Source organism: Orcinus orca, chromosome 13 (genome assembly GCF_937001465.1).
Source record: "Orcinus orca chromosome 13, mOrcOrc1.1, whole genome shotgun sequence".
NCBI lineage: Eukaryota > Metazoa > Chordata > Mammalia > Artiodactyla > Delphinidae > Orcinus > Orcinus orca.
The window spans coordinates 853,002-877,760 of NC_064571.1; the positions used below are offsets into that span (position 1 = coordinate 853,002).

Consider the following 24,759-nt stretch of genomic DNA (forward strand, 5'->3'; position numbering starts at 1 on the left):
TCGGAAGCACAGGAACCACCTGGGTTCAGGTTCTGGACACGCCACGTCTTGCCGTGCAAGCTCAAAGGGCCTCCTTGACTTCACAGCCCTGGGGGATTGTCAGGATTAAATAACACCGTGTTACGTACAAGGTGGCTGCCGTGTGAATGCACAGAGTCTGACTGACATTTTTACATGGTTTGGATATCGTACCACTTAAACTGTTTTCCAGAAAAAACTACATACAAGTAAAAGTTTAAAATGGCTTTAAAAGAAAAAAACGTGGAACTCTTTTTAAAATTGAAGTGTAACCGACCTATAACATCAAGTTAGTTTCAGGGGTACAACATAATGATTCCATATTTGTACACATTGCAAAATGATCACAATGTCTAGTTAACATCTGTCACCATGCAGTTTTCTTTTCCCGGAATTTTTAAAAAATTAATTTATTTATTTTTGGCTGCATTGGGTCTTCGTTGCTGTGCGCAGGTTTTCTCTAGTTGCGGTGAGCGGGCCTCTCATTGCGGTGGCTTCTCTTATTGCAGAGCATGGACTCTAGGTGCGTGGCTTTCCGTAGTTGCAGCATGCGGGCTCAGTTGTTGTGGCTCACAGGCTCCAGAGTGCAGGCTCAGTAGCTGTGGCGCACGGGCTTAGTTGCTCCGCGGCATGTGGGATCCTCCCGGACCAGGGCTCGAACCCGTGTCCCCTGCATTGGCAGGCGGATTCTTAACCACTGCGCCACCAGGGAAGTCCCCACCATGCAGTTTTAACATTTTTTTCTTATGATGAGAACTTTTAAGATCTATTCTTTTAGCAACTTTCAAACGTGCAACTCAGTATTAATAACTGTAGTCACCATGCTGTATGATGCCCCTATGAATTGTTTATAACTGGAAGTTTGTATCTCTTGACCCTCTTCACCCATTTTGCCCACCTCCACCCTCCCACCCCACCTCTGACAACCACCTATCTGTTCTTGTTTTTTTATGATTCTTGCTTTATGATTATTGGGGTTTTTAAAAAATGATCCCACACATACGTGAGACCATCCAGTACTTGTCTTCTCTGACTTAGTTCACTCAGCGTAGCTGTCCTACCCACGCCGTCCTAAATGGCAAGACTCCCGTCTTACTTCCGGCTGAATAATATTCCATTGTTATACAGACCACATTTTTTCATTCATTCATCCGTCGATGGACGCTTAGGTTGTTTCCAAAACAGCTTTCTTAACACTAGTCCTATATTCTCATGGTTCCATGTCTCAAAGCCATTCAAGTTAAGCAAAACACAACAGTTATTTTTAACAATTATGAACATTTATTAAGCACCAAGAGTATACTGCACTGGTTGCTATATAAAAACACAATTATTGACATAGTGTCCCTGCCACTGAGCTTACAATCTAAAATGAAATACAATAACAATGCTGTAAGCCGACCTCAAAATTTCCTTAATTTAGAAATTGCTATTTTGGCAAATAAATGAGGCAAAATGATCTACCATCAGTTACAATGTTAATAAGGCTTTGAACATGATCCAAAGAACGTTTGACTTGTACCCAAACGTTTTCCCAATTATCTTAGGCTTGATAAGAAAAAGACCACCTAGAAGCGGTAAACAGTGAATTATTTCAAACGGCCTTGTAGGATTTTAAGCCAAGATTCGCTCACTAGCCTGAGTTTCTCTCCGGCCAGAGGAAGCCGTGCGAAACACCATGAAGTAAGCAAGTCCATCCTCTCGTCCACTGACAACTGTTCAGCCCTTCCTCCCCCCATGAGTGAGGGCTCTGTGTCCCCTACAGCGGAGAAGGTGTGTGTCTGGATAAAACACCCCACAGCCTTGGAGGCTTAATGAGGCAGACTTGCAGGAAATACGAACTCGTATTTTATGAGAGGGGTGAGCAGTGGGACCTCTGCTACAGGAGAGACGTGAACCGAGCAGCAGTTCAGCCCATGCCTCTTCCCAGTGATTAGAAACACAGGCAAATGGGCGCCTTCTGCTCCGAATTTCTGGTGGGAGAGCATTTAGGAATTTGGCATCGAGACCCCCAGACTGAAAACCCTGCACTATTCTGCCTGTATCCACAGTATAGTATTTAATAAATACTTTGAAGATTTTTGTTGCTGGTCATATATTAGCTGACAAAGGCACACTGAAGGGATTCTGATTCTTGCTGTCAAATGCAAAGACAGTTTCAGACTTCTAAGCACAGTCTTGAACTATATATTGATTATCTTCAATCACTGATAATTCTTTGAACTCTAAAAGAACACTAAAAAATAAAGCAATTGGTTATAAATTAACTGAAATACAGTTTACTCTGTAAAGTGCATGCACAAATGTTTAAAAAATACATGCATACAAATATTTTAATGGCAGACTGGTAGCATCCTGAGATTTTTTTTTTTAATGGTAAAACAGTATTTCAGCAATTTTTGGAAAAACCAATAATTTCCCCCTAAGTCCACCTTGGCAATTTTCTTTTACATGATAACATAGCAGCAGCAACATTTAAAAAATGTTCACAAAATTTGCTTTGCATACAAGTTTATCAGGAAAGACTGGTCCAGAAACTTCAGGATAAAACTTTTTACAAAGTAAAGTAATTCACCACTTTTAACCTAAAATTGATACCTAAACATTCCTCTTGCAATTTAAAAGTGTCATTTATGCCTCCTACTTATAGGAAATAAAATCTAATTATGAGATTTGTAATGAAAAATTTGAAACACACATCAACATCCTTCTCTTCTAGTAAGATTACAGAAATTAATTTCAATGTGTTTCCCCAAAAAGTGAAAAAAAGTTTAACATATAATCATGGCTGTGGTAAATGAATTTGAGTTTACAAATCTCAGTCAGTGCACTTGTTTTTAGTTTGTAAGGTGTTAAACAGCTAGAATTCCTGATTAATGTATGTATTTTTCTAAGGCAAGGCAAGTTCGTTTATGTATAAAGCATAGATATTAGCTGGTTATAAAGGCAATAAGAGCAACACATATACATTCACTTTTTTTTAAAGTGATACATTCCAAACTACATAACATTTAATTTCATGTCCTATTCTAAGACTACATCTTTGACCTTAACCTTAGAAGCATAATTGCTGTAATACATTAAAAAATACTTCATTTCCCCAATATTGTAAAGTATACTGTATTTTCAGATACCTAGTATAAATTGTTTTGCACAAAATTTAAAAAGGAATACTATCAGCTATAACTACTGTGTTAAGTAACTGTGTGAAGAAGTTCACAAGGAGAACAAAATGTAAAACTAAGCACAGTAATTAAGGCGTTTATAACCCTAACAACAAAACCCCCAATCACGTAGTTCTGAATATACTTGCTTCTTATCTTAGTAATGTGTGTGTTCATTTGCCACTAGTTTGATAAATGCACTAAGATTCCATAAGGTCTGTTTTTCCTGGTTGGTTGTTTTTCTTTCTTATATCCTCCCAAACTGCAGTTGCAATTAATTTGCTTTTGAATACGAAGTAAAATAGTGTTTATATTTTTATCTGAGTCACGTAAAAGCTGACTGCTTACTTTCATTTTTAAAAGTTATATTTAACTTTTTGGACCTCAATTAAAATTTAACACTTAACCATGTTTCTTTTGCTATTAAGTACAGTTGCCATTTCAAATTGATAAGGGTTACTAACAAAGGCAAATTTTGATCTCATCCATGTTTTAAATATGATTACACAAACTTTTTTTAATGAGAAAAAGGAGATGAAGAAAACCATTCAATAGGTCTTCTTCACTCTCAACTCTTGCAATACAGCTTTAAGGAAGGGTGTATTAGGTCAAGCAATGTTGTCATCTCTTATCTTTGCAGAGAAGAGAAAAAATAAGATGAAGTTATTTCCTTCCTAAGGTCTCAGCTAGCTTCTTAAGTCTTTTTTTCAGCTCCAATGGAAATTTCTCATAGCACTTCTTACAGACTGGCTTCATGTCAAACTCCACAAACTTATTCCTAAAGATAACAATAATAATAAAAAAAAAAGAAATTAGTGGAAATGTAGTCAACATTTGTATACAGACAGACAAATAACGTGCAGTAATTTTACTGAAGTAAATGAAGACACTATGCATATTACATCTATATTCATATTAGCAAAAAACTATAATTCTAATCTCAATTCTAATCATTACGGTAAACATAAAATATTCACAATATCATTTGAAGGAAGTTGCCCTTGTAAATTGATCTTGTACATCTATCTAATATAGAATGGATGTTATCGATCCATTTTAGTCTGTGCTAAGTATACAGGGAATATAATGTAAATAAAATTCAGATAATTAAAGTCAATCACATTTTAAAGTACCATGAGAGCACTTTAAAGAACAGTCATTCAAAGCAAAGAACTGTATTTCTGTAATTTGAACGATCCTCTCTTTACTGAAGGCAAAATCATCTTACTTAGTATTTTATATCATGTAGCTGTGAGTTTTCATCTTTCCTGGCCTCCCATCCCCACAACGCTAACAAGCATCTTGAAAAAAATCTAACATAATATATAGGTTATTTTGGTTGGCTGTCTGACAGAAAGCTTTAAATCACTCTTCAAGGGCACAAGTGGACCAGGTGGTCACATCTGTGACCTGTGGTCTGTGGTCACATCTGTGAATGGCATATGTACGGAGAACTCAACTCTTTTTAAAAAGCCAGGGCAATACACACTCTCAATTCACTTGTAAAACAATTGTGGACAGGTGTTGAGACGGCCTCCTAGCTATGGGTGATACATCTCCAGCTGACAGTTATGAGCGCTTATCACCATTGAAATCATGGGTCCTTAATTGTGAATGTAGCAAATGCAGAATTTTACAACTTGCTCATTTTCTGTGAAATTTGGGACAGGTCCAGTGATATGCTGTCAGCTGTGACATATTATTATATCTGCTGATATAATTTTAAAGAACAACATTAATGACAAAGTTAATTCCTGACCACACATTTAAAGTGAAAAATCTTTTATTTTAAAGCACCACATGGGAATTATTTTTACTGTTTTTCAGAGATCCTAATGCTGACAGTTATTCACATGATGTTACATTTCAACTAGCAATTTGATTTAAATAGTACCATTGAGTTAAAAGTTCTCCCAAAGTCTTCTTAGAACAAAAGCTATTAAAACCGCCATGTTTTTGATGAAAGAAATAAATTATCCCTGCTCCCAGAGATAATGCTAAACAAACCTTACGTTGTTTTAATCTTATATCTGAATTTTAATTCCTCTTTAATTTTAAACAATAAAAAAACTTTTAGAGCTCATAACACAATGGTACTATGAAGGAACTGGGACAATCATGCTAGCAATTTAAGAGAATTTCCAAGATTGAAATATTTCCCATAAAAATCAGGAATACAATTGAGTTTGAAAACATCAAGAAAATGAGTTCATAACCAGCAGCATGTGGGCAGTGAATGAAAGCACATATACACACACCAGAGATGCCGTATCTTATTATGTACCTTAGAGGGTCTCTGCTTAGACAGGAAACATGCTGAGAGGATTCAGTTTAATACAGAACTTAGAACATGCAACACTGGAATTGATCAAATTATATTATTCTAGGCAAAGAAACCAAAAACCAGGATTTTAAAAGCTGCAATTATCGGACAAGAATACTTTGAAACTTTTCCAGTCTCTATTAGGAGATTAGAATTCTTCCCTTTGAATCTACTGGAAAAAGAAAAAAGAAATCTATACCATATTGTGATTAAAAAAACGAGCTGAGAGAGTCTACAGGTTCAGGGACAAAAGCGAAGTACAAGCCAGTGTTAAGTGTGAACCCTTCTCAAGGTGTGGAACTTTAATAATTAGGCAGAAGGACCAGCTCTACATGGGACAAATGCTTCTATTTCAACCTCTCCTGGCTACAGATACATGCCCGAAAGTAACGAAAAACGCAAGAGACAAAAACAGAATGAAAACATATTCTAAAGGACTAACCAAAGGAGAAAGTAGTGAAAATGCTGACAGAGGGATAGAAAAGTTTACAAACAGACTGGCTTTTTCTTTTTCTGCTTGTCTTTATCCTTTGCTTCTCTCTCCCGTTTGGCAAGTCGCCTCTTAAATTCTTCTGGCATTTTCTCATAACAGTGTTTGCAGACTGGTTTTAGATCAATTTCAACAAACTTATCCCTTTGCGCAGGACAGAGAAGGAACAGGAGAAAACAGGGAACAATTAAAGGAAGAAGCTTTGCTCTTAGAAGGCCTGAACAGAAAGAAGAAATAAGGCATCAGATCATTCTTTTTAAACTCTGTTAACAGCGTCCCCTAAGCGCTCGTCGTGGGGCTCGCGGGAGCCGAGGGCAGACTTACTTGAGCGTTAACTTGGCGCTGCAGGTGGAGCAGGAGAAGCAGTGCACGCACCAGGCCTTGTTGAGGGCGGAGACCACTAGGGGACAGGAGGGGGACGTCACTCACCACACCCACCCGTCCCCTCCCGGGGTGGCTGCCCTCCTCAAGGGCTTTTCTCACCGAAGAGCCACACACGGCACTAAAGTTTCAGGGCCATTAACTGACCTTCAGTCGACGTTATTCATTAATTTATCTTGTCACGTTGTCAGAACACACAACCCCAGCTCTGCATTTGTCTCCCACGACTGTAGGCTTCCCCTTAGGGAAGATCACCGTTGTCTTTTCAACCCGTGTTGGTGGTTAATGTTTTCTTCTCCCGTGAGGCATCCAAACGGCAGGTACCAGATCTTCACGCCAACGCCCCCCAGCCCCGCCCCAACTGCCAAGCTGTGACGGCGCGCCCGGCTTTCCTAGCACAGCAGGTGATTAAAACAAAGTCCAGACACTGACTCAACGGCCTGCAGGAGCCTGTCTTCCAAGCCAGCACTAGGGCAAGAGCTTCCCTCCCCTGGCAGCTGCCTCCCGTGGGCGGGGGGAAGATTTATTCCCAAAGGCACTAGAGATCACTTTCCTGAACCCACCCCTTCGTGAAGGGCACGCGGGCAGTGTTTCAGAGAGCACTGGCCGAGTTAGGCTCTCTGCTCAGAGGCTGCAGCAGGAACGTTTGCAACTTCGCCAGGAAGCTTCTGGCAGAACTTGCTGCGCCTGTTGGCAAACACAGCTGCTTCCTTCCCGTCCACATCAATCAGGGACAAGGGGGCGGGCCCTGGAAACACCTAGAGATAACTGCCAGGGTGCAGGGGGCCCTTCCTAAGTGCTCCCAAGAAACACGCCCTGCAGCTTCCGGAAGGAGGGACTGCAAGGAGGAGAGGCCTTGGGGTCGGCCGCTCCTATGGTAACGACCCTACGGCGCTGGCCTAAAGTATCACCATAGAGGAGCAGCCAGCTCACCTCTCAGGAGTTAGCGTCTCCCTGCTGGAGAACACTTGGGAAAAGTAACCGGTAACGATCGCAGTCCAAACAACCCTTTTCAATCTTCACATGACCCAAGGGTTTTTGTGTCAAAACGGTGCCCTACAGGTTAACACCGCTGCAGGTACTTACCATCACCTTCTATAACACGGTTGCAGTGGAAACAAACATCACCAAATAGCTGAAAATGAAAAATTACAACTAAGTATCAGAACACCAAACACTTAATATAAATAATTTCAGTTCTTTGTACAACTTAAAAACAAATAGCTGGCTACCTAAACCCAGAATTTGCCATTACTAGAGAGAGAATCAGCAAAAGTTCACTGACTAGTTTTTACTTCCTACAATGAAAAGAATTTACTCTTCATCATGATCAAAAACAAAGGCTCTGGAAATGTTCTGGATTTCAGGAAGCTAAAGGATCATGAAAACCCTACACTGGGTCTGGTACTGGAGTGGAAAAAAGGCCAGAAGGAGTTTATTGGGTCAGGTGACAGAACTGAAACGGACAGATTGAAGTCATCAATACAGATAACCATGGTCACATAAGAGATTCCCGTATTCTTGGGAAATGTACACTCGAGTATTTAGGAGTAAAGGACCATGGGGAACTCATCACCAAATGCTTCAGAAAAAATACGCATGTGTTTATATGTGTACATAAACTTGTATATAAGGAAACGTGCATTCACGTAAGTGTCGTCTTCATAGAGAGGGCAGGACACACACATGCTGAAGCAGGTAGTAAACCTGAGTAAAACAGGTATTTTCTTTGTATTTTTTTATTTTACAACCTTTCTGCGAGCCTGAAATGATTTTCCAAATGAAACGTTAAAAAGCAATCGCTGGAGCCCAACGTACGTTTTCCCAGAGCTCTCCTTGTACTTAAGTATTGAGAGGCTCAGGCCCATACAAGTGTGCGTAGTATTCCACGAGCCCCGTCACTACCTGGTTGTAGTGGGTTTCACAGTACGCCAGGCCCTTCCTCTCGTAATGGCGATGTCCGAGAAACGGTTTCTCACACTTGGCACAAACAAAATGCTGGAAGAAATTGCGTTAGTCATACTTGGATCGCCATGTTTTATTTACACAGTGAAGCAAAACCCAAGCTGAAGCGGCTCAGAGGAGACCCGTGACAGCCTGGGCTGCTTATGTCACTCGGGCCACAGGTGACCCTGTAGAGCAGCCGGCCTTCATCCAGGCATCCGGAGGCCTAGACCCTGGGCTGCTTATGTCACTTGGGCCACAGGTGACCCTGTAGAGCATCCGGCCTTCGTCCAGGCATCCGGAGGCCTAGACTCGACAGCACAGAGTGAGGACAGAGGTGAGCGTGGGGACACGTCTCTGGGCTGGACCAGGACACCTCCTGCCTCAAGGATCTAGGAAGCAAGAGCACTGCTTGCCTCGCCACTTGGAGGTCACAGAGCCGTGTAGAATCTATGTTCTTAGTCTTCCACGAGGTCCACATGTGCCCCTCAGCATCTCCCAGCCTCGCCAGCGCACCTGAGCGTCGGGCGTGCGAGGGCCCCGGTCACCGCTCCGCGGGGAACTCACCTCCACGTGCCACTGCTTGCCCATGGCGTTCACCACGCGCCCTTCGATGGGCCGGCGGCAGGCGCCACAGATGGGGACCCCCATCTTGTCGTGGCACGGCAAGCAGTACAGCTCCCCCTTCAGCTCCCGGGCGTCGGCGGTCAGCTCCTTCCTGCCCACGAGAAAGGGACCCGCTGAGCAGCACCGCGGCGAGGCGGGCAGGCAGTCGGTGCAGCCCCTGTGCCTCCGCGGTTCCGAAGAGAACCCGCAACGACCCCTGTAGCTGCTTTTCTCCCCCCGGAGGTGGTCAGAGTAGTCTGATCAAGACGCTTGAACAGGCTTCAGATTCGTATCCAAACCTCCGCCTCGTGCGGTGCTGACAAGCCAGCCACACACCACCGCGCCGGCCACAGCTACCGTCCCCTGTCTGCCGTCACTTCAGAGTCCCTCGTCTTCCTTAAACGCTGGGGAGGAGTATCCCAGGCGTGAGGACAGACCCGCCGATGTTATCCTCCCAAAATAACCGAGGAGTTTGGAGACTAGCTCCACTTACTGACGCTCACTAGCAAGCTGCTAAGAGTAGTTTTAGGTGAACAGAAAATACACAGACGGAACGCTCAGACCGGCCCTCCTCCAAATGCTTACGTTCACTACTATTTTCAGTCTCCTGAGTCAATAAACAGAGATGGCCCCAAATCAAGATGAATTTCATCGGGTTTAAACGATTCTTTAGAAGTGCTCATGAACAATGAACCGAGGGAGGACAGGCAAGAGAACGAGATAAGGTAGAAACTGAACTCCCAAAAGAAGCTGTCTGTCAGCCTTCACCCCAGCTCTCCACTCCCTACCGTAACTTAGCACGGATGGTCACGCCGACTACAGTAAAGTATCTTTTCCACTAAGTTCTTATATTAGAAGGCAGATTCCGAAGCTCACAGCCTAACAATTTATCATGAGCTTTTGAGGAAAAAAGAAAAATTCCCTTTAGGTGTAAATACAGCAAAAGTAACAAATGTAATTTAAGATAACACTCTAATGTCACACCCTGTTATGCACGTACCAAGATAAGACCTTTTTAAGTTTTTTGTTTGTGGGGGGATCCTGGACTGGAAGAACGTGGTTATGAAAAACAGTTGTGGGAATCCTTAGGGATATTCTAATACGAGCTGACTATTTAAAGGTATGTGTATATGTTCACGTGTACACGCACACACACAAATGTGGCAACATGTTGCCTGGTGAAACTGAACAAAGGGTATGGCGGCGCTCTAGGTATTAGTCTCCAGACTCTTCTACAGTTTGAACGTTTTCCAGATTAAAAGTTGAAGGAAACCGATCTGGGTGCCAGAGTAACAGAAAGACTACACATCAGCGTGACCCCTGGTTCCCTCCGTTTGTACAATGAAAAGGAAGACACTGCAGTACCCGCAGTTGGCACAGTTGAAGTGGTCTGGATGGTAGGGGTCGTTCTTGAATATCAGAGGCTGCTCGTCGATGATGGCGTGGCACTTCTGGCAGATGTACTTCCCGAGGCCTCGGGCCTTCTCTCGGTTATGGCAGGGGCGACACAGATGTCTAAACAGAGCCAGAACGGCTTTAGAAGCTTAAATTTAAGATCTAAGGTTCTTCCTAATAATTAAAAAAAAAGATTCCCATATCTATGAAAAGAAATTAAAGAAACCATTTCTTTAAACATCACCGCTGGGCTTAAGAGAGCAGAACCGAGCCCCGACTTTTCACATGGAGAGTTATTTATCCCTCCCAGAGGACCAGACTGATGGCTGAGAAACTCCCTGCGGTAGCCTCTCCCGCAGACACCAGGCCCCATGCCCCGACTCCGTGTCCGAGGCCCCAGGGAGCACGCGCGAGCGCAGAGCGTCACTCTGCCCACCCGTGCCCGACGGGTGACAGGGTGCCCTGCTCCTACCTCCCGGCGCTCTTGACAAACCCGATGTCTGCCAGGACCCCCTGGCAGAGGTCACAGCGGAAGCACTCGGGGTGCCAGCTGTTGTTCATGGCTTTGATCACTCGGCCGATGATGAATTCCCCTGCGGAGAGGAGCACACGGGCTGCAGCGCAGCCTCCCCGCCCTCAGCCGCCCCTTTCCCCACGTGTGCGGCTCCCGCACAAAGCGCTACGTTAGAAAAGTGCTTCCGTGTCATCTGAGTCCTTGTTTTGGGTTCTGTAGCTGCCACACTTTCAGGCTGTCTATCACATCTCTGAATCTGCTTTTCCAGAGGAGGTACTGGGCTCTCCCTCTCCCGAAGGTCTTTTTGTTTTTTTCTGGTCATGGACACAGAAAACAGAAATCCACTGCACGTTTTCTTGTACCACGTACTTAATTTCTTCCTTCATTCAACCTTGTCAGCATGCTACTCGGTGCCCCCAGTCTCTCCTGCTGTGTGACACGCAGGCCACCCCTGCGCGTCTCAAGGTCCCCGCTGAGGCCGCCCGGGCTGCACTGACAGGGAAGAAAGGAATCCTACGGGGCATCGAACAGAAGTCCGGTGAGTCCTGGGCTTACGTTCACCCTACAGGCCCTGAGAAGCGTCATTAACATTACTGACGGGAAGAGGGCTGACAAAACACCGCACCTGTACTTTCCTTCCTATGAGCACGTGCTATGAGGTCGTTCTGAAGGAAACTTACTTTTCACCGTGCATTGGGCAGTGGAACTTACCACACTGGTGACAGCAGGGAGCAAAGAGCATCTGAAAGTCATGTTCACAGTACTTCCTTCCTTCAAACTGAAACAGAAAGTACCAGCGACTTGTAAATAGAAAACAATCCCGGGATGAATGGAATTTTTCTGCGGAGACTGTAGGAAAGAGGTTTCTGGACTAGAGCTCTGCCCAGAATCTGTAATCCTCCTGAGATATGTAAAGGCAGACACACTTTGGTACCTTCCTGGCACCTAGTGTGGGCACAGGAAAGACCCGCTGAGGCCAGAACTGATCCTCTGCCCCCAGAGAAGGGTGAGCTCCTCCCACAGACACCCCCCCGGAAAATGTGCACAGACGTACAAACCTCCCCCCACGTTGAAAATACGTACTTACGAACAGTAAATATGCTAGCATATTTTAAAAAAATAAACATTTTTAAATGGGGCCAAAACCCGTTTAAAAAAATATCCTTTTCCTACAGGTGGAAAATTTATCCTTCATTTCTCTCCTTGAACTGTTTTCCTTTCATTTCCCCCCAAAAGTTTTATGCTACAATACTTTTTCCACCAAGGTCTTTAACTGGTCATCCTACCATATTTCTCTGCAATTAAAATGTATTGTGAAACTTTAAAATTTGTTTTACTTTCCAAATCCATAACGCCCTAAAGGTTAACATTCTTCTTCTTCTGGATTGTCATTACAATGATTATTGGTATACAAATGATGAAAACATAGGTATGTTACGAATGTTACATTTTATTCACTATTTAATTATTTACATGAGAAGCAAACCCTAATGAGATGAGCAGGGCCACTCTTTACCCTCACCATTACTTCATGCTTCCATGGATGAAGATGACTGACCACTGGAAGACTCAGGGTTCAACATTAATTCTAGATTTATTTTCTATTTTGGGGGTTGCTTGTACCCTTTTCATGTAAATAAGTCATGGGAATTATATAATGCGTTCCTTTGAATCTCTGAGCTCCTTACAAGTTATTTGTCAAAATCACATATTGTTTGATTATCAAAATCCATGCTTAATGATGTTCCAGTTGTCAACTCAATCTCCTCAATTATGGAAATTAGCTGCAGATTTAGCTCATTCAATTTATTGACCATATCCCCTACAGCTTAACTGGCATTCCGGGCAAAGCAGATTTATCTTGTGCCAGAAAAAGTCTTACTTCATTTTTAAACTCAAATGAATGAGCTCTGATACATTTAATGAGTCTATTTTTTTTTTTAAATAAATTTATTTATTTATTTTTGGCTGTGTTGGGTCTTCGTTTCTGTGCGAGGGCTTTCTCTAGTTGCGGCGAGCGGGGGCCACTCTTCATCGCGGTGCGCGGGCCTCTCACTGTCTCGGCCTCTCTTGTTGCGGAGCACAGGCTCCAGACGCGCAGGCTCAGTAGCCGTGGTTCACGGGCCCAGCCGCTCCGCGGCATGTGGGATCCTCCCAGACCAGGGCTCGAACCCGTGTCCCCTGCATCCACAGGCAGACTCTCAACCACTGCGCCACCAGGGAAGCCCAATGAGTCTATTTTTTAAAGTTACAAACAGAAGGTATTAACTCTATACACTATTACTCAATATTGCGTCGCAGTGCATTGTAACCTGTAGCCCAAAGCAGAAGTTATTTATAAGTGAGATGTGTTCCTTTACTGAGCATATATTGTGTACATCCATAGAAATCTGATATTGAGCTTTCAGCAGTAAGTTTTTAAAGAAACGTAATATAAAAATGCAGAAATAACTGTACTTAGAAATGATCAACTTTTTACCTGCCACCTCGTCTTGCTCAGTGGAGGAAGGAGACTCAAACTGTCTCAATTTGCCACTTAAGTTTACTAGTGAAAGGCTGGGTAATGGTAACAAGGCGTCGTAAAGCCTTCAGAAGGATAGCGTTTTGTGGCTTGTGTGCACGCGCGAGTGGCAGTTTTAATTCATCAGTTTTTAAAATCAGTATTTTCGATGGAAATAACTCGATCAAAGATCTGTCACAGACTTTTGAGACCCATTAAAATCAAGTGTAAGGAGAAAAATAAAAGAAATGATCAGCAATGACTCTGCATTTAATGAAAAGAGAAAGACACATATTGCTTAAAAAAACAAAGCAAAAGGAGGCCAGCAGTTGGCATATACGCTGTATTTGTTAGTAGAAGACTGAAAAGCTTAGGGCCGGTTGTGGTTGGAATAAGTCTTTAAAGCTGTGATTCATGCGGGCAGGACACGGTGGGGCTTAAGGACCCTGCCGTGGACGGACGCAGACGCAGCCCGGCTGGACCGCGACCTGCTCGGCCCGGTGAGCGGCACGCCTGCTCTGCTCGGCTCCCACCACGCCCGCCCTTCTGCAGCCTCTCTGCACGCCTCTCTCTGCCTTAAAACAATGAGTCCTTTTGAAATTAGGGGACGAGATTAGGGCAAAGTCCTAAAAGACCGTTGTCACGACGACTCCCCACATTCCCAAACCTGCCATCTATCTGCATACAGAACACCCGATATGGCTCCTCAGCTGGGCTGCATCCTTAGCAAGAGAACACATAAGGCCGGGAAAGGTGGGTAGTAGCCCTGTGGGTTTAGGGACCCCCCCCCAAATCTCTTCTGATTGGGGTCCTAGAGCAATTTGTCAGAGTAGGATTTCACATCCCTTCCTTTCGTCAAGGGCGAGGACTAAGCGCTATCGGGAATACAAAAATATCATCAGGCAAACCGATTTTAGGATGAACAGTCCCTGAGACCAGAATCTGAGGGTCCAGAAATGGGCCCTTGAAGCCATCCCTATGGCAACCCCCCTGCATGCCCGGGGTGTGCTCCCCCAAATGAAGACTTCTGAAAAGGGAGAGCTTCTTTTGCTAGAGTGAGCTGCCTCTTTTCTAAGCACGTAGAAATGATCAGACACACTCTGGCTCGACTTCTGAGCGCAGGAGAAAGGCCGGAGGCTGATCCAAAGTAAAACTCTAGGGTGTGAAAAGAAGAAACGTCAGAACGCGTCAAGGTGGAAGAATCAAACTTCCAGGAATACTGTCTTTCTAGGTACAACCCAGAACTGGTTTATCATAGAACAAGTCTGTAGAATAAGAAAAACTAATGCTCCAAATTCGCAGCGTTTAACAAAATGCCAAAGAAGCCCGCGACCCGCCAGGATGGGGAGGGGACCCTGGCCAAGAACAGCCCTGCTTTTAATGGTTCTAAGTTTGGTCTGGAGTTCCGTGAAGATTCTCTTTGGGGGAAAAGAAGAATCCTGCCGCTTTAAAGAAAGCTCAGAATTGGAAACTGTGCTGATGGTCTCACCTCCAGCCACATGCAGATGTGAGAAGTCTTCCCAGGTTTCCTGCCCACCAGCCTTGCCCCCAGGGTCCAGCTTCCTGAGGAATCACTATTCCTTCCATATTAGAGGAAACCAGGGAAGTAACCTCTTTGTAAAGTCTTCCCACTAAATCACTCACCACAAATTGGACTTTCCTGTTATGCATTTGTGATGGGGGGGGCGGGGGTCACATTGGGGGAATTCACACTAAGGAGAGAGAAAGGTGAGGTGTCCTGAGCCGAGCTGGGCAGGCTGCCTGGCCTCCCCCGCTCCATCCTGTCGGTAACTTTTCTGGAATCACGTCACTCTGGAACGCACTTTATTTCACAAACCATTTCCTTTGGGGAAAAATTAAGATAATCCTTTTGGAGGAAATCCCTGATGTCACAAAATGAGATTTAGGAAGTGGTGTCATGGCCACACACAGTGTCAGGGCCTGGAGGCCAAATGGGTGTTTCCCCCTGGAAATGGCATTTCATCAACCGCCTGTGACTTGGCCGTTTTACAAACACCTCTCCACGTTATTGGAGAATGATGGGCAACACCGACAGCCCAGGAAGACAGGCTTCCCTCTCAAGATTTAACCGCAACACCAAAGTAAGGATCACGAATCACACGCAGTGTTTTGTTCTTATTTGATCACTGTCTTCCGATATGGATAAAGTTAAAAGATGGATAACTTTTGGGGGCTTCCCTGGTGGCGCGGTGGTTAAGAATCCGCCTGCCAATGCTGGGGACACAGGTTCAAGCCCTGGTCCAGGAAGATCCCACATGCCGCGGAGCAACTAAGCCTGTGCGCCACAACTACTGAGGCTGCGCTCTAGAGCCCTCGAGCCACAAGTACTGAAGCCCACGTGCCTAGAGCCTGTGCTCCGCAACAAGAGAAGCCACCGTAATGAGAAGCCCGCGCACTGCAACGAAGAGTAGCCCCCGCTCGCCACAACTAGAGAAAGCCCGTGTGCAGCAACAAAGACCCAACGCAGCCAAAATAAATAAATTTATATTTAAAAAAAAGATGGATAACTTTCATAATCATTAGTAATTAAAAGTTATTTAAAATTAAAATGTAGAAGTAGAATCTTTTAAAAGAGAAAACTGAATTTCAGTTTGGGGAGCCGGTTCTAGTTACTACACAGAAAGTATGTCTTGGCTTCTGGTAAATGACGACGGTATTTTCGTTACAGCTGAGTGATGAGCTGCCCAAGGATGCGTCCAAGCACATCTCATTTTATTGTACTTCGCAGATAGTGTTTTCTACACACTGAAGGTTTGTGGCAACCCTGCTTCCCGCGAGCCTGCCGGCGCCATTTTTCCGACAGCATTAGTTTAACTTAAGGTGTGTATGTTGTTTTTCAGCCATTACGCCACTGCAACTTAATAGACTACATATAGTGTGAATATAACTTTTCTATGTCTGGGAAACCAAAAAATTCGTGCGACTCACTTTATTGCCGTGCTCGCTTTGTTGGGTGGTCTGCACCCAAACCCACACTATCTGAGGTCTGCCTGTACTTATCTCCCTGTGCCAATTTACACAAGAAGGTGTATGCTTTCTTTAGGGTCTTTCTTAAGTGAGTTCTTTCTAGAAGTACCTTCTAAATACATTTTATGGCACAAGAATCCACTCTGACTGCAGTCAGATTCTTAGAGACGGACCACAAGGAGGTCTTGTTCTGTGCAGGGCTCTGCGTACACGGCCTGGGGAACGAGCCATTTAGAACCAACCTGCGGCCAGCACAGGGAAGTTCATTACCTACGGGAAGAGGTGTTAGTGCAGCAGGTCGCGGCCGAGGGTGGCTGTGCTCCCCAGGGGAAAGCCGGCAATGTGTGTAGGTACTTCCAGCTGTCACGACTGCGTATGTAAGGGGAGGCCAGGGACGTCTCTAACACCCTACGACACACGGGACGCCCCACAGCGACGGGCCATGCAGCACAGAGGGCCCGCAGTGCGGGGACGGGGACCCTGCTTGGAGCGAGTCCGGGGCCGGCTAACCGACGGCACTGTGCGCGTCGCCTGCTTCACCTCATCACCCGGTGCTGCCGCACGACATGGCCAGCAGACGCACAGCGTGGGAAAGAGAAGGCGACAGAGAGGGAACAGCGGACCATGGAAATAACAGAGCCTGCCTTTCTTCTCTGTTGCTCCCCTGGAATCTCTCTCCTAAGCCTTTGTCATAATTACGCATTTCAATAAAAAGATCTTAGATTGGAAAAGCGTACGTCAGGGAAAGAACACCGTATCGGATATTAGGGACCAAACTAGGTTCGCATCCCATTTATGTCACTCATCTGCTGTCAGCAAGCGCATTTCAGCCTCTCTGGGCCTCAAGGAAGAAAAGGCTTTCCAGGGTGTGGAGACCAATGTCTGCTCGGGGGCCGGCTCCCTGGAGCCCCGTAAGTGTGCCCTGGGTCTGACCTCCCTGCTCCGGCTTAGGGGCCAGAGAGCCTCATGAGACCTCAGCCGCCGCCCCACCCCCTCTCCCCCTGCTCCCCTCACCCTCTTCAGCACCCAGGGCAGCCCCACCCTCCGGCTGTGGGTCACTGGGTCCCCTCTTCCGCTCAGCCCCCCAAACTGTCCCCTGCCGTTCCCAGCCCGAAAGCCATTGCCCTTCACGGAAAGAGAGATTCTCGTTCCAATTGCACAGGTTTCTGTCGTAGGGAATGTGTGTTTCTGGGACACAGCAGGAGCTGGAAAAATGCGTTTGAGTGAATAGCATGGTGTTCCCTGAGCTATGTCTCGACACGCTGCGCTGCAGGCTGGCCAGGAGCTTCCCTCCCAGGGGCACTGTTTCTATGGGAAAATGCTGTCGAGTTGGCCAACAACTGACTTACTAATGACCTTTAAAAACCACCGTTCCTTCCTCAGGAATGGCCTGTAACACAGAAAAAGTTTAAAATCTGCTTGGTAGAAGGAGAAATCAAACAGTGGCCATCTCTGGGCATCCCATAACTCTATGTATACGTATCATCACATAGAGAGACACATGCAAACGCGTAAGGAGGTGATCACACACGTGCGCGCGCGCGCGCGCACACACACACACACACACACACACACACACACACTGTCGTCCTCGCTCACAGTTCGGGGTCATCCCTAGACCAGCACCCCCAAAGCAGACGTGAGAAGGGGGTTCCAGGACTGGTCAGAATGAACACAAGTGAGCGCGGGCCACGTGGTGACACCACAGAATCAGGGAGAACAAGTGTTGGGGAAGAAGAGGAGACACAGAGAAGAGCTGGATACGGAGGGGGTGCCCCCTTCCTCCCCAAACAAGAGCCCCTTTAGGACACAGGTGCTGGGAGTTGTGGGGCAAGAGGAAGCGGGCCGTGCTGGGGCGGGGCGGGGGGCACCTGAAGGGCCGGTGGGCGAGCCCCAGACACCCGCCAGCGTCACTGCCCAGGGCCACCCCTGCCCTCGCGCACGCCCGCCAGTACCCACCTCATAGAAGAGGCCCTCGGGGAACTGCTGGAAGCACTGGGCGCACACGAAGCACTGCTCGTGGTACAGCTCGCCGTTGCTGTTGACGATCTTCTCGGCGGGCGCGAAGCCTCCCCGGCAGCGCTCACAGCTGGCGTTGGCCAGGGCGTTGGCCATGTTGCTGCAACACACAAGGGACACAGGTCACGGACGGCGGCCCTTCCCGGGAGCTCAGTCTGAGGCCACCACAATCGTATCTTGTCCATAAAGCCCACTTTCCCGCTTGCGACCCAAGGTCTCAACCCCACCCAGCGTCCGGGGTGCAGACCCTCTGGTTCGCCGACATTCCTGAGTCCCCTGCCAAATGCCCACGCCGCACCCACGCCGCCTTCCAGGATGCAGGGATGCAGGGGGCACCGAGAGCCGCCTCAGGGCTGAGCCGACGGCCTGGCAAGTGGCCTCATTAAGTCCCCCTCACGTGGGTCCGGACGCGCTGAAGGCCCGGCCAGACGCAGGCCCCCTCGCACCCGCCGTGAGGGCCTGCCGAACGCAGCTTCAGTGGCTCTACAACCCGCCAAACGCCTTAGCCCTAGAATCCAACTGGGAAGACAAACGTTGAACACTAATATTACAAAATGTATCTTAAAAGCACAGAATTGTCCACTCTGAAGATCATTTTACAGATGGTGAAGTGCAGGTCCAGAGACCAACGAGCCCAACCTTGCAAAGCTGTCCAGCTCGCAGGAGACACAGGCCCAGAATCCAGGTCCCCCGCCCACGAGTCACAACCAGATGATGGCATCAGGTCAAATGCTCGAGAGGACGTGAGAGGACCCTCTACGAGACCCCGGCTGGTGAGTCCGGGCTGGGGTCCCCCTGGACCCCAGCACACGCGGGTGCTTCCAGTAAAGGCCCACGTCCCACCCAACCCTGTGCAGCCTGGAGGAAAAGTATACAGTCAAGCCCGTGACCAGACCACTGCTTACTCTGAATCTCACATAAAGGAACGGCCTCCAGGTGGGAAGGTCCCCAGGCAGAGCAGGCACTGGCCCAGCCAGCTTCGTGGTTTGCAAGTTTATTTTCAGATATCCAGACCCCACTCAGAGCGCACGCTCTGCTCTGTGGCCGGCCCTGGGGCAGCTTCTGTCCACCCAGACACCCTGTCAGCCCACCTGGGGAAGTCATCGCCGACGAACCTTCCCAGCCCCCCAGGCGGCAGGTGGGCGGGGGTCCATCCCACAGGCAGACGGGCTGCCCCGTCCCATCACAGCCTACATCTCGCTGCTTCCTTAGCAAGGTTGGAGCGGCGCACACTTCACCCCCCCCTACCCCAGCGGAAGACAACCCCGCCCTCTTCCTCCAAAGCTCTCACCCAGCAGTATCCTGCCCTGTGGTATTCACACTCCACCAGAAGCGCCTGTTCACAACCCCACACCAAGCAAAACTCAATCAAAGCCACCAGAAGAGGAAGGTAGGGAGGCAGCCCCACTGCTTGTGGCAAACCTGACCTGAGTCTCATGCTCAATTAACTTTTCTACTTGTCACTGCAGAGTTACTGGGATCAGGGAGAAAAGCCCATCAATTCCCTTCGTCACCTGGCTTTGCCATAAGCCAGACGAACAGCGGTAGTTTTATCAAAGCTCTGGAAAGGCTTGTTGCCCCCTTCTCCAAAGTGGGGGCCAGCATCCACAGGCATCCGTCGACGAGGTGTGCTCAGCCCACAGCTGCCCCCATGGGCCTAGGACCATTTTGAGGACGAAATAAGAAAAAGCATATAAAACCACTTTGGAAACCAGAAGATGCTACTCAAATATGAAGCATTATTATTACTTTAAAACTTTCTCAGAAGAGTCGCCAAATTCTCAATGATTTTAGTAGAACCCCAGGAGACCTACAAAAGAAGAAATCCTGGAACATCCTGACTCATGATTTCCTAGATCAGTGGCCCTCGCCGGGTGGAAATGGCCCCCCTTTTCCCACATCTCTGTGGGAGGCCACATTTTCCTTATAAACTCCATGTGAAACAACATATTGCAGAAGGATGAATGCAGGTGAAACAGCTTTACCAAGACAGACATTAATGAGATTTGCAAAAATGTAATACAATGCCACTCTTCCCCCCAAGTTTTCTCACTTTGGAAACAATTTTCATAAAAACGTAATGAATATTAATATGTATTAATATTATTAATGTGCGATGAGCTTATTGTTATTTTAAATGAACTAGTAAATACTTAAATTTTTCTCAGTTTTATTTTCTAATACAGTAAATGCTGATAAAACAAAAGCTATTTGGAGACCTCAATGTTGCTTTAAGAATGTAAACGGGTCCCAAGATCAAAATGTTTATCAATGACCTATTTATACTCATTACACTATAGACCATTTACATTCAAGTTCAAATACTCAAAGAGTTAGAAAATAGACACATTATACAAACAACCTTTCCCCACACACAGGAAAAATAAAGTAGTTTTAGAGATAAAGTAATATGTATTTTTGAAGAAGTACTCATTTTAATAACAAGCAGGAAAAGAAACAGAACATTAGAGGAAACTTCCAGGAAAACAACCAACCAACCAATAGTCTCACCCACCTACTCAACTGTTCACACTATTTCCCTTTCTCTCTTGTCTCTGACCCTCTGGCACTGTGTATTTTTTTAATGGGCTGTATTTAGCGCAGTTTTAGGTTTACAGCAAAACTGAGCGGAAGATACGGAGAGTTCCCATACACCTCCGACCCTGCAGGCACAGTGTCCCCGATGGCCAACATCCCATGGATGGAAAACTGACACACACATTCTTTCCACAGTGACTGTCACAGTTAACACAGATGATACAAGCTACTTATTAAAAGTCAGGGATGATAGAGCTGTCACTTGGTTAGTTATAATTAATAGGCTAATTTTTCAAAAAAGGATTTCCACGTCGGGAAACGTAAACCTTGGGGAACAGAAAAGCCTTCGTAACTGTCTGGTCAGAATTGCTTTGGCCGACCTGCTTCCACACATCAGCTGCACACAGAAAACCTGACTTCCTCGAGCTTTCCCTTGTTCAAGTGCCTCGTTTATCAAAGCGTGCAAAACAAAACCTTGAGCATTAAAGTGCAGAAATGTAAACCCTAAAAGCGTCGTGACAGTTGATGAAGTATTTTGGTTACAGTGTAATTATAATTGCCCAATTAGTCTTAAACAGAGCTCCTCAGGAGTTGTAAGAGAAGCAACATCTGTTGCAAAAGCGCAGGGAAAGGATGGGTGGAAACAGAGAATCAGGCCGTTAAATGCTCCTTCTGGCTAATGACTCCCCGGAGGCCCCAGGCGCCCCCAGCTCCCAACAGGGAGACCTCAGCGCTGCATGGGCAGCGAGAAGGCAGCGCTCTCCTCCGTTTCTGCATTTCGTCCTGGACGCCCGCTCCACCCCGGAAGGCCCCACTGAAGGTGGGGTGATGTCAAAGCCCAAGGCAGGGAACCCGAGCCCCAGGAGAGGGCTGGGAGGGGCACTCACGATTTGATGTAGAAGTCACAAAACTCCTTGTAGACCCTGACGTCGCTGTGCCTGCGCTGCAGCCTGGACACGGCCCTCTCATCCTGGCCGCAGGGCGCCCGGTGTTCCCCGTTACAGGCCGCCGGGGGTACCTCCTCGCCCTCCGGGATGGCAGCGGGGCGCGGGCCCGGGAGTGCCATCGCGGAGCGGAACGGGGGACTGGACGGGTCAGGACGGAGGCACGGACACCCAGGCGGCGTCCCGGTCACTCCCCTCTCCGCTCCCACACGTCAGCGGCTCCAGGGTCGCACCGGCCCTTTCACATTAAGAGCTCCGGGCAAGGCAGTTGTGCCCGAGACGGTGTGGATTCGCTGAGCGTCTGGAAGCTCCAGGAACTTTCCCCGCACACACGGGACCAGCTGTGTGGCAGCCCGGCCGCCCTCAGGGGGGAGGGAACAGCTGTGCAGGGGGTGCAGGCATGAACCCTGCTCTGTGACTCTGGCGCAGTGACAGCTCAGTCCCAGGCTCAGCAGGGGAAGAGCCGGCGTCCAGTTACAACTCCTTCCGTTTGGCCCCAGCTGAGCCTGTAACCAAGGCAGCCAGTCCTTCTGGGTCTTTATCATGGATAGAAGATAAAGGATAAAGGATAAAGGATGCGCTGCAGGCTCGCTGTGCTCCTTGCACACCACCGTCGGCTCCAGTGCACCAGGGTCGGCAGTGAAGTGATGAGGACACGTGTCCTGGGGCAGTGAAAGGGGCCCAATCTCTCCAAACTGACCTCCTGGCACCCTTGTGCCTCCCACCAGACCAAGGGGAACAGGTGGGAATCTAACAAATACAACAGACTAGTGAACACAACGAAAAGCAAGCAGACTCACAGATGCAGAGAACAGACTAGTGGTTTCCAGTGGGGAGAGGGAAGGGGGGAGGGGAGGCGGGGGCAGGGGGTTAAGAGACACAGACTACTACGTATAAAACGAATAAGCTACAAGGCTATACCGCACAGCACAGGGAATACAGCCAATATCTTCTAATAACTATAAATGGAGTATAACCTTTAAAAATGGTGACTCACTACATTGTACACCTGTAACTTAATATTGTACAACTAAACTTCAATTTTAAAACGTCAAGAAAATAATTTTTTAAAAATTAAAAAAATTTTAAACCTACATGGTTATATAAGATGCTGAAATTATATTTAGTGGGGTTTTTTTTCAAAAAAAATATTTAGGGCTCTAATCAATCAAAAAGAAAAAAAGAAAACCTAGGGAGCCGGTGAAAGGCACACTGACTGACAGAGCAGGTCACACGAGAGACAGAAGGGCCATGAAATCATCAGCAAACAGACAAAATGCGTCTGAGACGTCCGCAGCATGACGGCTAGAACTGTAAACAGCGTTCCTAGGTGCTCACTGCCATGTTCCCAGGAGGTACAGGTGGGGAAACTGGGGCACAAAGAGGCTGGATAACCAGTAAGTAGGTGGTGGAGTCGAGATTTAAACCCAGGTGGTCTGATCCCACAGACAAGATGCTAACTCTCTGTGGGAAAACGGTTACACGTAATTACTGGGGAGCAAAACAGGTTATCTAGAAAGGCTGGGTAGTGCATACAAAATGGGGCTAGAGGCAGAAAATGAGACATGCTCTCCTCACTCTGAACCCTAAGGATCTCAGGGCACAGGTCAGAATGGTCCCAGCCCAGAGCCTGCAGGGGATGCAGCAAGAGGCTCGCCATCTTTAAACAGGAAAGAAACAGCCTCATGGTTAAAAAATGTTTGTTTACAGTGACCGTGTGGAATAGAGAGGGAAGGAGACAGCTGGTGTGGAGAGACACACAGACACACACACACTCAGACACACACACTCAGACACACACTGACACACTGACACACAGACACACATAGACACGCAGACACACACTGACACACAAGACACACACAGATACACTGACACACACAGACACAAAGATGCGTGACAGATACTTGTTGGTGAGGGAAAGGGGCTAATCACCCACCTACCTGCTCTGGGAAACCCTGACAATCAGCTGCTGTTGGCACATCTGAAAACGTAACCAATTATCTCATTCCCCCCATAACGACTAGTCCCATCTCTACTAGACAGGAGAGCAGGACTGCGGAGAAGCTGATGGTTCCTGAACACACGACGCAATGAAGTCTCTCATCCAGCAAGGAATTAATGTGAAGGACCTGCAATCACACTTTAAACTTTTTATTTTGACATAATTATAGTCACAGGAAGTTACAAAGATTGTACAGAGAAGACCTTTGTACCCTTCACACAGCTTCCCAATGACTACATCTTACGTACAATCAAAACCAGGACTCTGACGCCAGCGCGATGTGTGTACAGGTCTGTGCCACCTTGTGACACCTTGTAGATTCGTGTAACCGCCACCCCCATCCAGACCTGGGGCTTTTCCATCCCCACAAAGACCTCTCTCACGTCCCCTCTGATGGTCACACCCACCCTCCAGCAACACACTAGTCTGTTTTCCATCCACATAACTGTAACTTAGAGAATGTTTTTGCTGTGGACTGAATCTCTGTGTCCCCAGAATTCATACTGACAGCCTAATCCCAAGGCAACGGGATCTGGAGATGGCCCTGTGGGGTGTCAGCAGGGTCGAATGAGGTCATGAGGGAGGGGCGTTAATCCCCCAGGATGGGGTCAGAGACACCCAGGCGAGAAGACAGCTAGAGACAGCCGCCCACCAGCCAGGACGTGGGCCCTCAGCAGACAGGATCCGCTGGAGCCTTGATCTTGAGTTTCCCAGGCCCCGGAACCTTGAGAAACAAACCCTTCCTTAAGCCATGCAGCTATGGCACTTTTGTTACAGCAACCCGAGCTGACTAAGACAGTTGCGTCGAGGGAATCACGCAGCCTGTGACCTCTGAGACTGGCCTTTTCCACTTTTCCGTGAAACCCACCAAGTTGCCACATATGTGGATTGCCTGTTCTTTTCACTGCTGAGTAGTAAGTATTCTGTGGT

At 47.0% G+C, this 24,759-nt stretch overlaps 1 protein-coding gene across 7 annotated transcripts in view; it reads right to left on the bottom strand.

Annotated features, from left to right (window-relative positions):
• Nucleotides 1-1,276: 1,276 nt before the first annotated feature.
• LIMS1 (LIM zinc finger domain containing 1) overlaps nucleotides 1,277-24,759 on the bottom strand; it is a 94,136-nt gene continuing 70,653 nt past the window's right edge. For 3 of the 7 annotated variants that reach the window (XM_012535981.3, XM_033401661.2, XM_033401659.2), the window contains exons 2-11: nucleotides 18,283-18,442; nucleotides 11,547-11,613; nucleotides 10,794-10,914; nucleotides 10,292-10,441; nucleotides 8,888-9,038; nucleotides 8,282-8,374; nucleotides 7,463-7,511; nucleotides 6,320-6,395; nucleotides 5,948-6,139; nucleotides 3,843-3,960 (exon numbers count right to left, since the gene is read on the bottom strand). In XM_012535981.3, the coding sequence (XP_012391435.1) occupies nucleotides 5,992-6,139; nucleotides 6,320-6,395; nucleotides 7,463-7,511; nucleotides 8,282-8,374; nucleotides 8,888-9,038; nucleotides 10,292-10,441; nucleotides 10,794-10,914; nucleotides 11,547-11,613; nucleotides 18,283-18,442 (1,015 nt within the window). In that variant the 3' untranslated portion in view covers nucleotides 3,843-3,960; nucleotides 5,948-5,991. Of the gene's footprint in view, nucleotides 3,961-5,947; nucleotides 6,140-6,319; nucleotides 6,396-7,462; nucleotides 7,512-8,281; nucleotides 8,375-8,887; nucleotides 9,039-10,291; nucleotides 10,442-10,793; nucleotides 10,915-11,546; nucleotides 11,614-18,282; nucleotides 18,443-21,767; nucleotides 22,559-24,759 lie in introns of those variants that run through there. The other 4 variants (XM_004277717.3, XM_033401660.2, XM_033401658.2 and 1 more) reach the window with 3 other exon arrangements.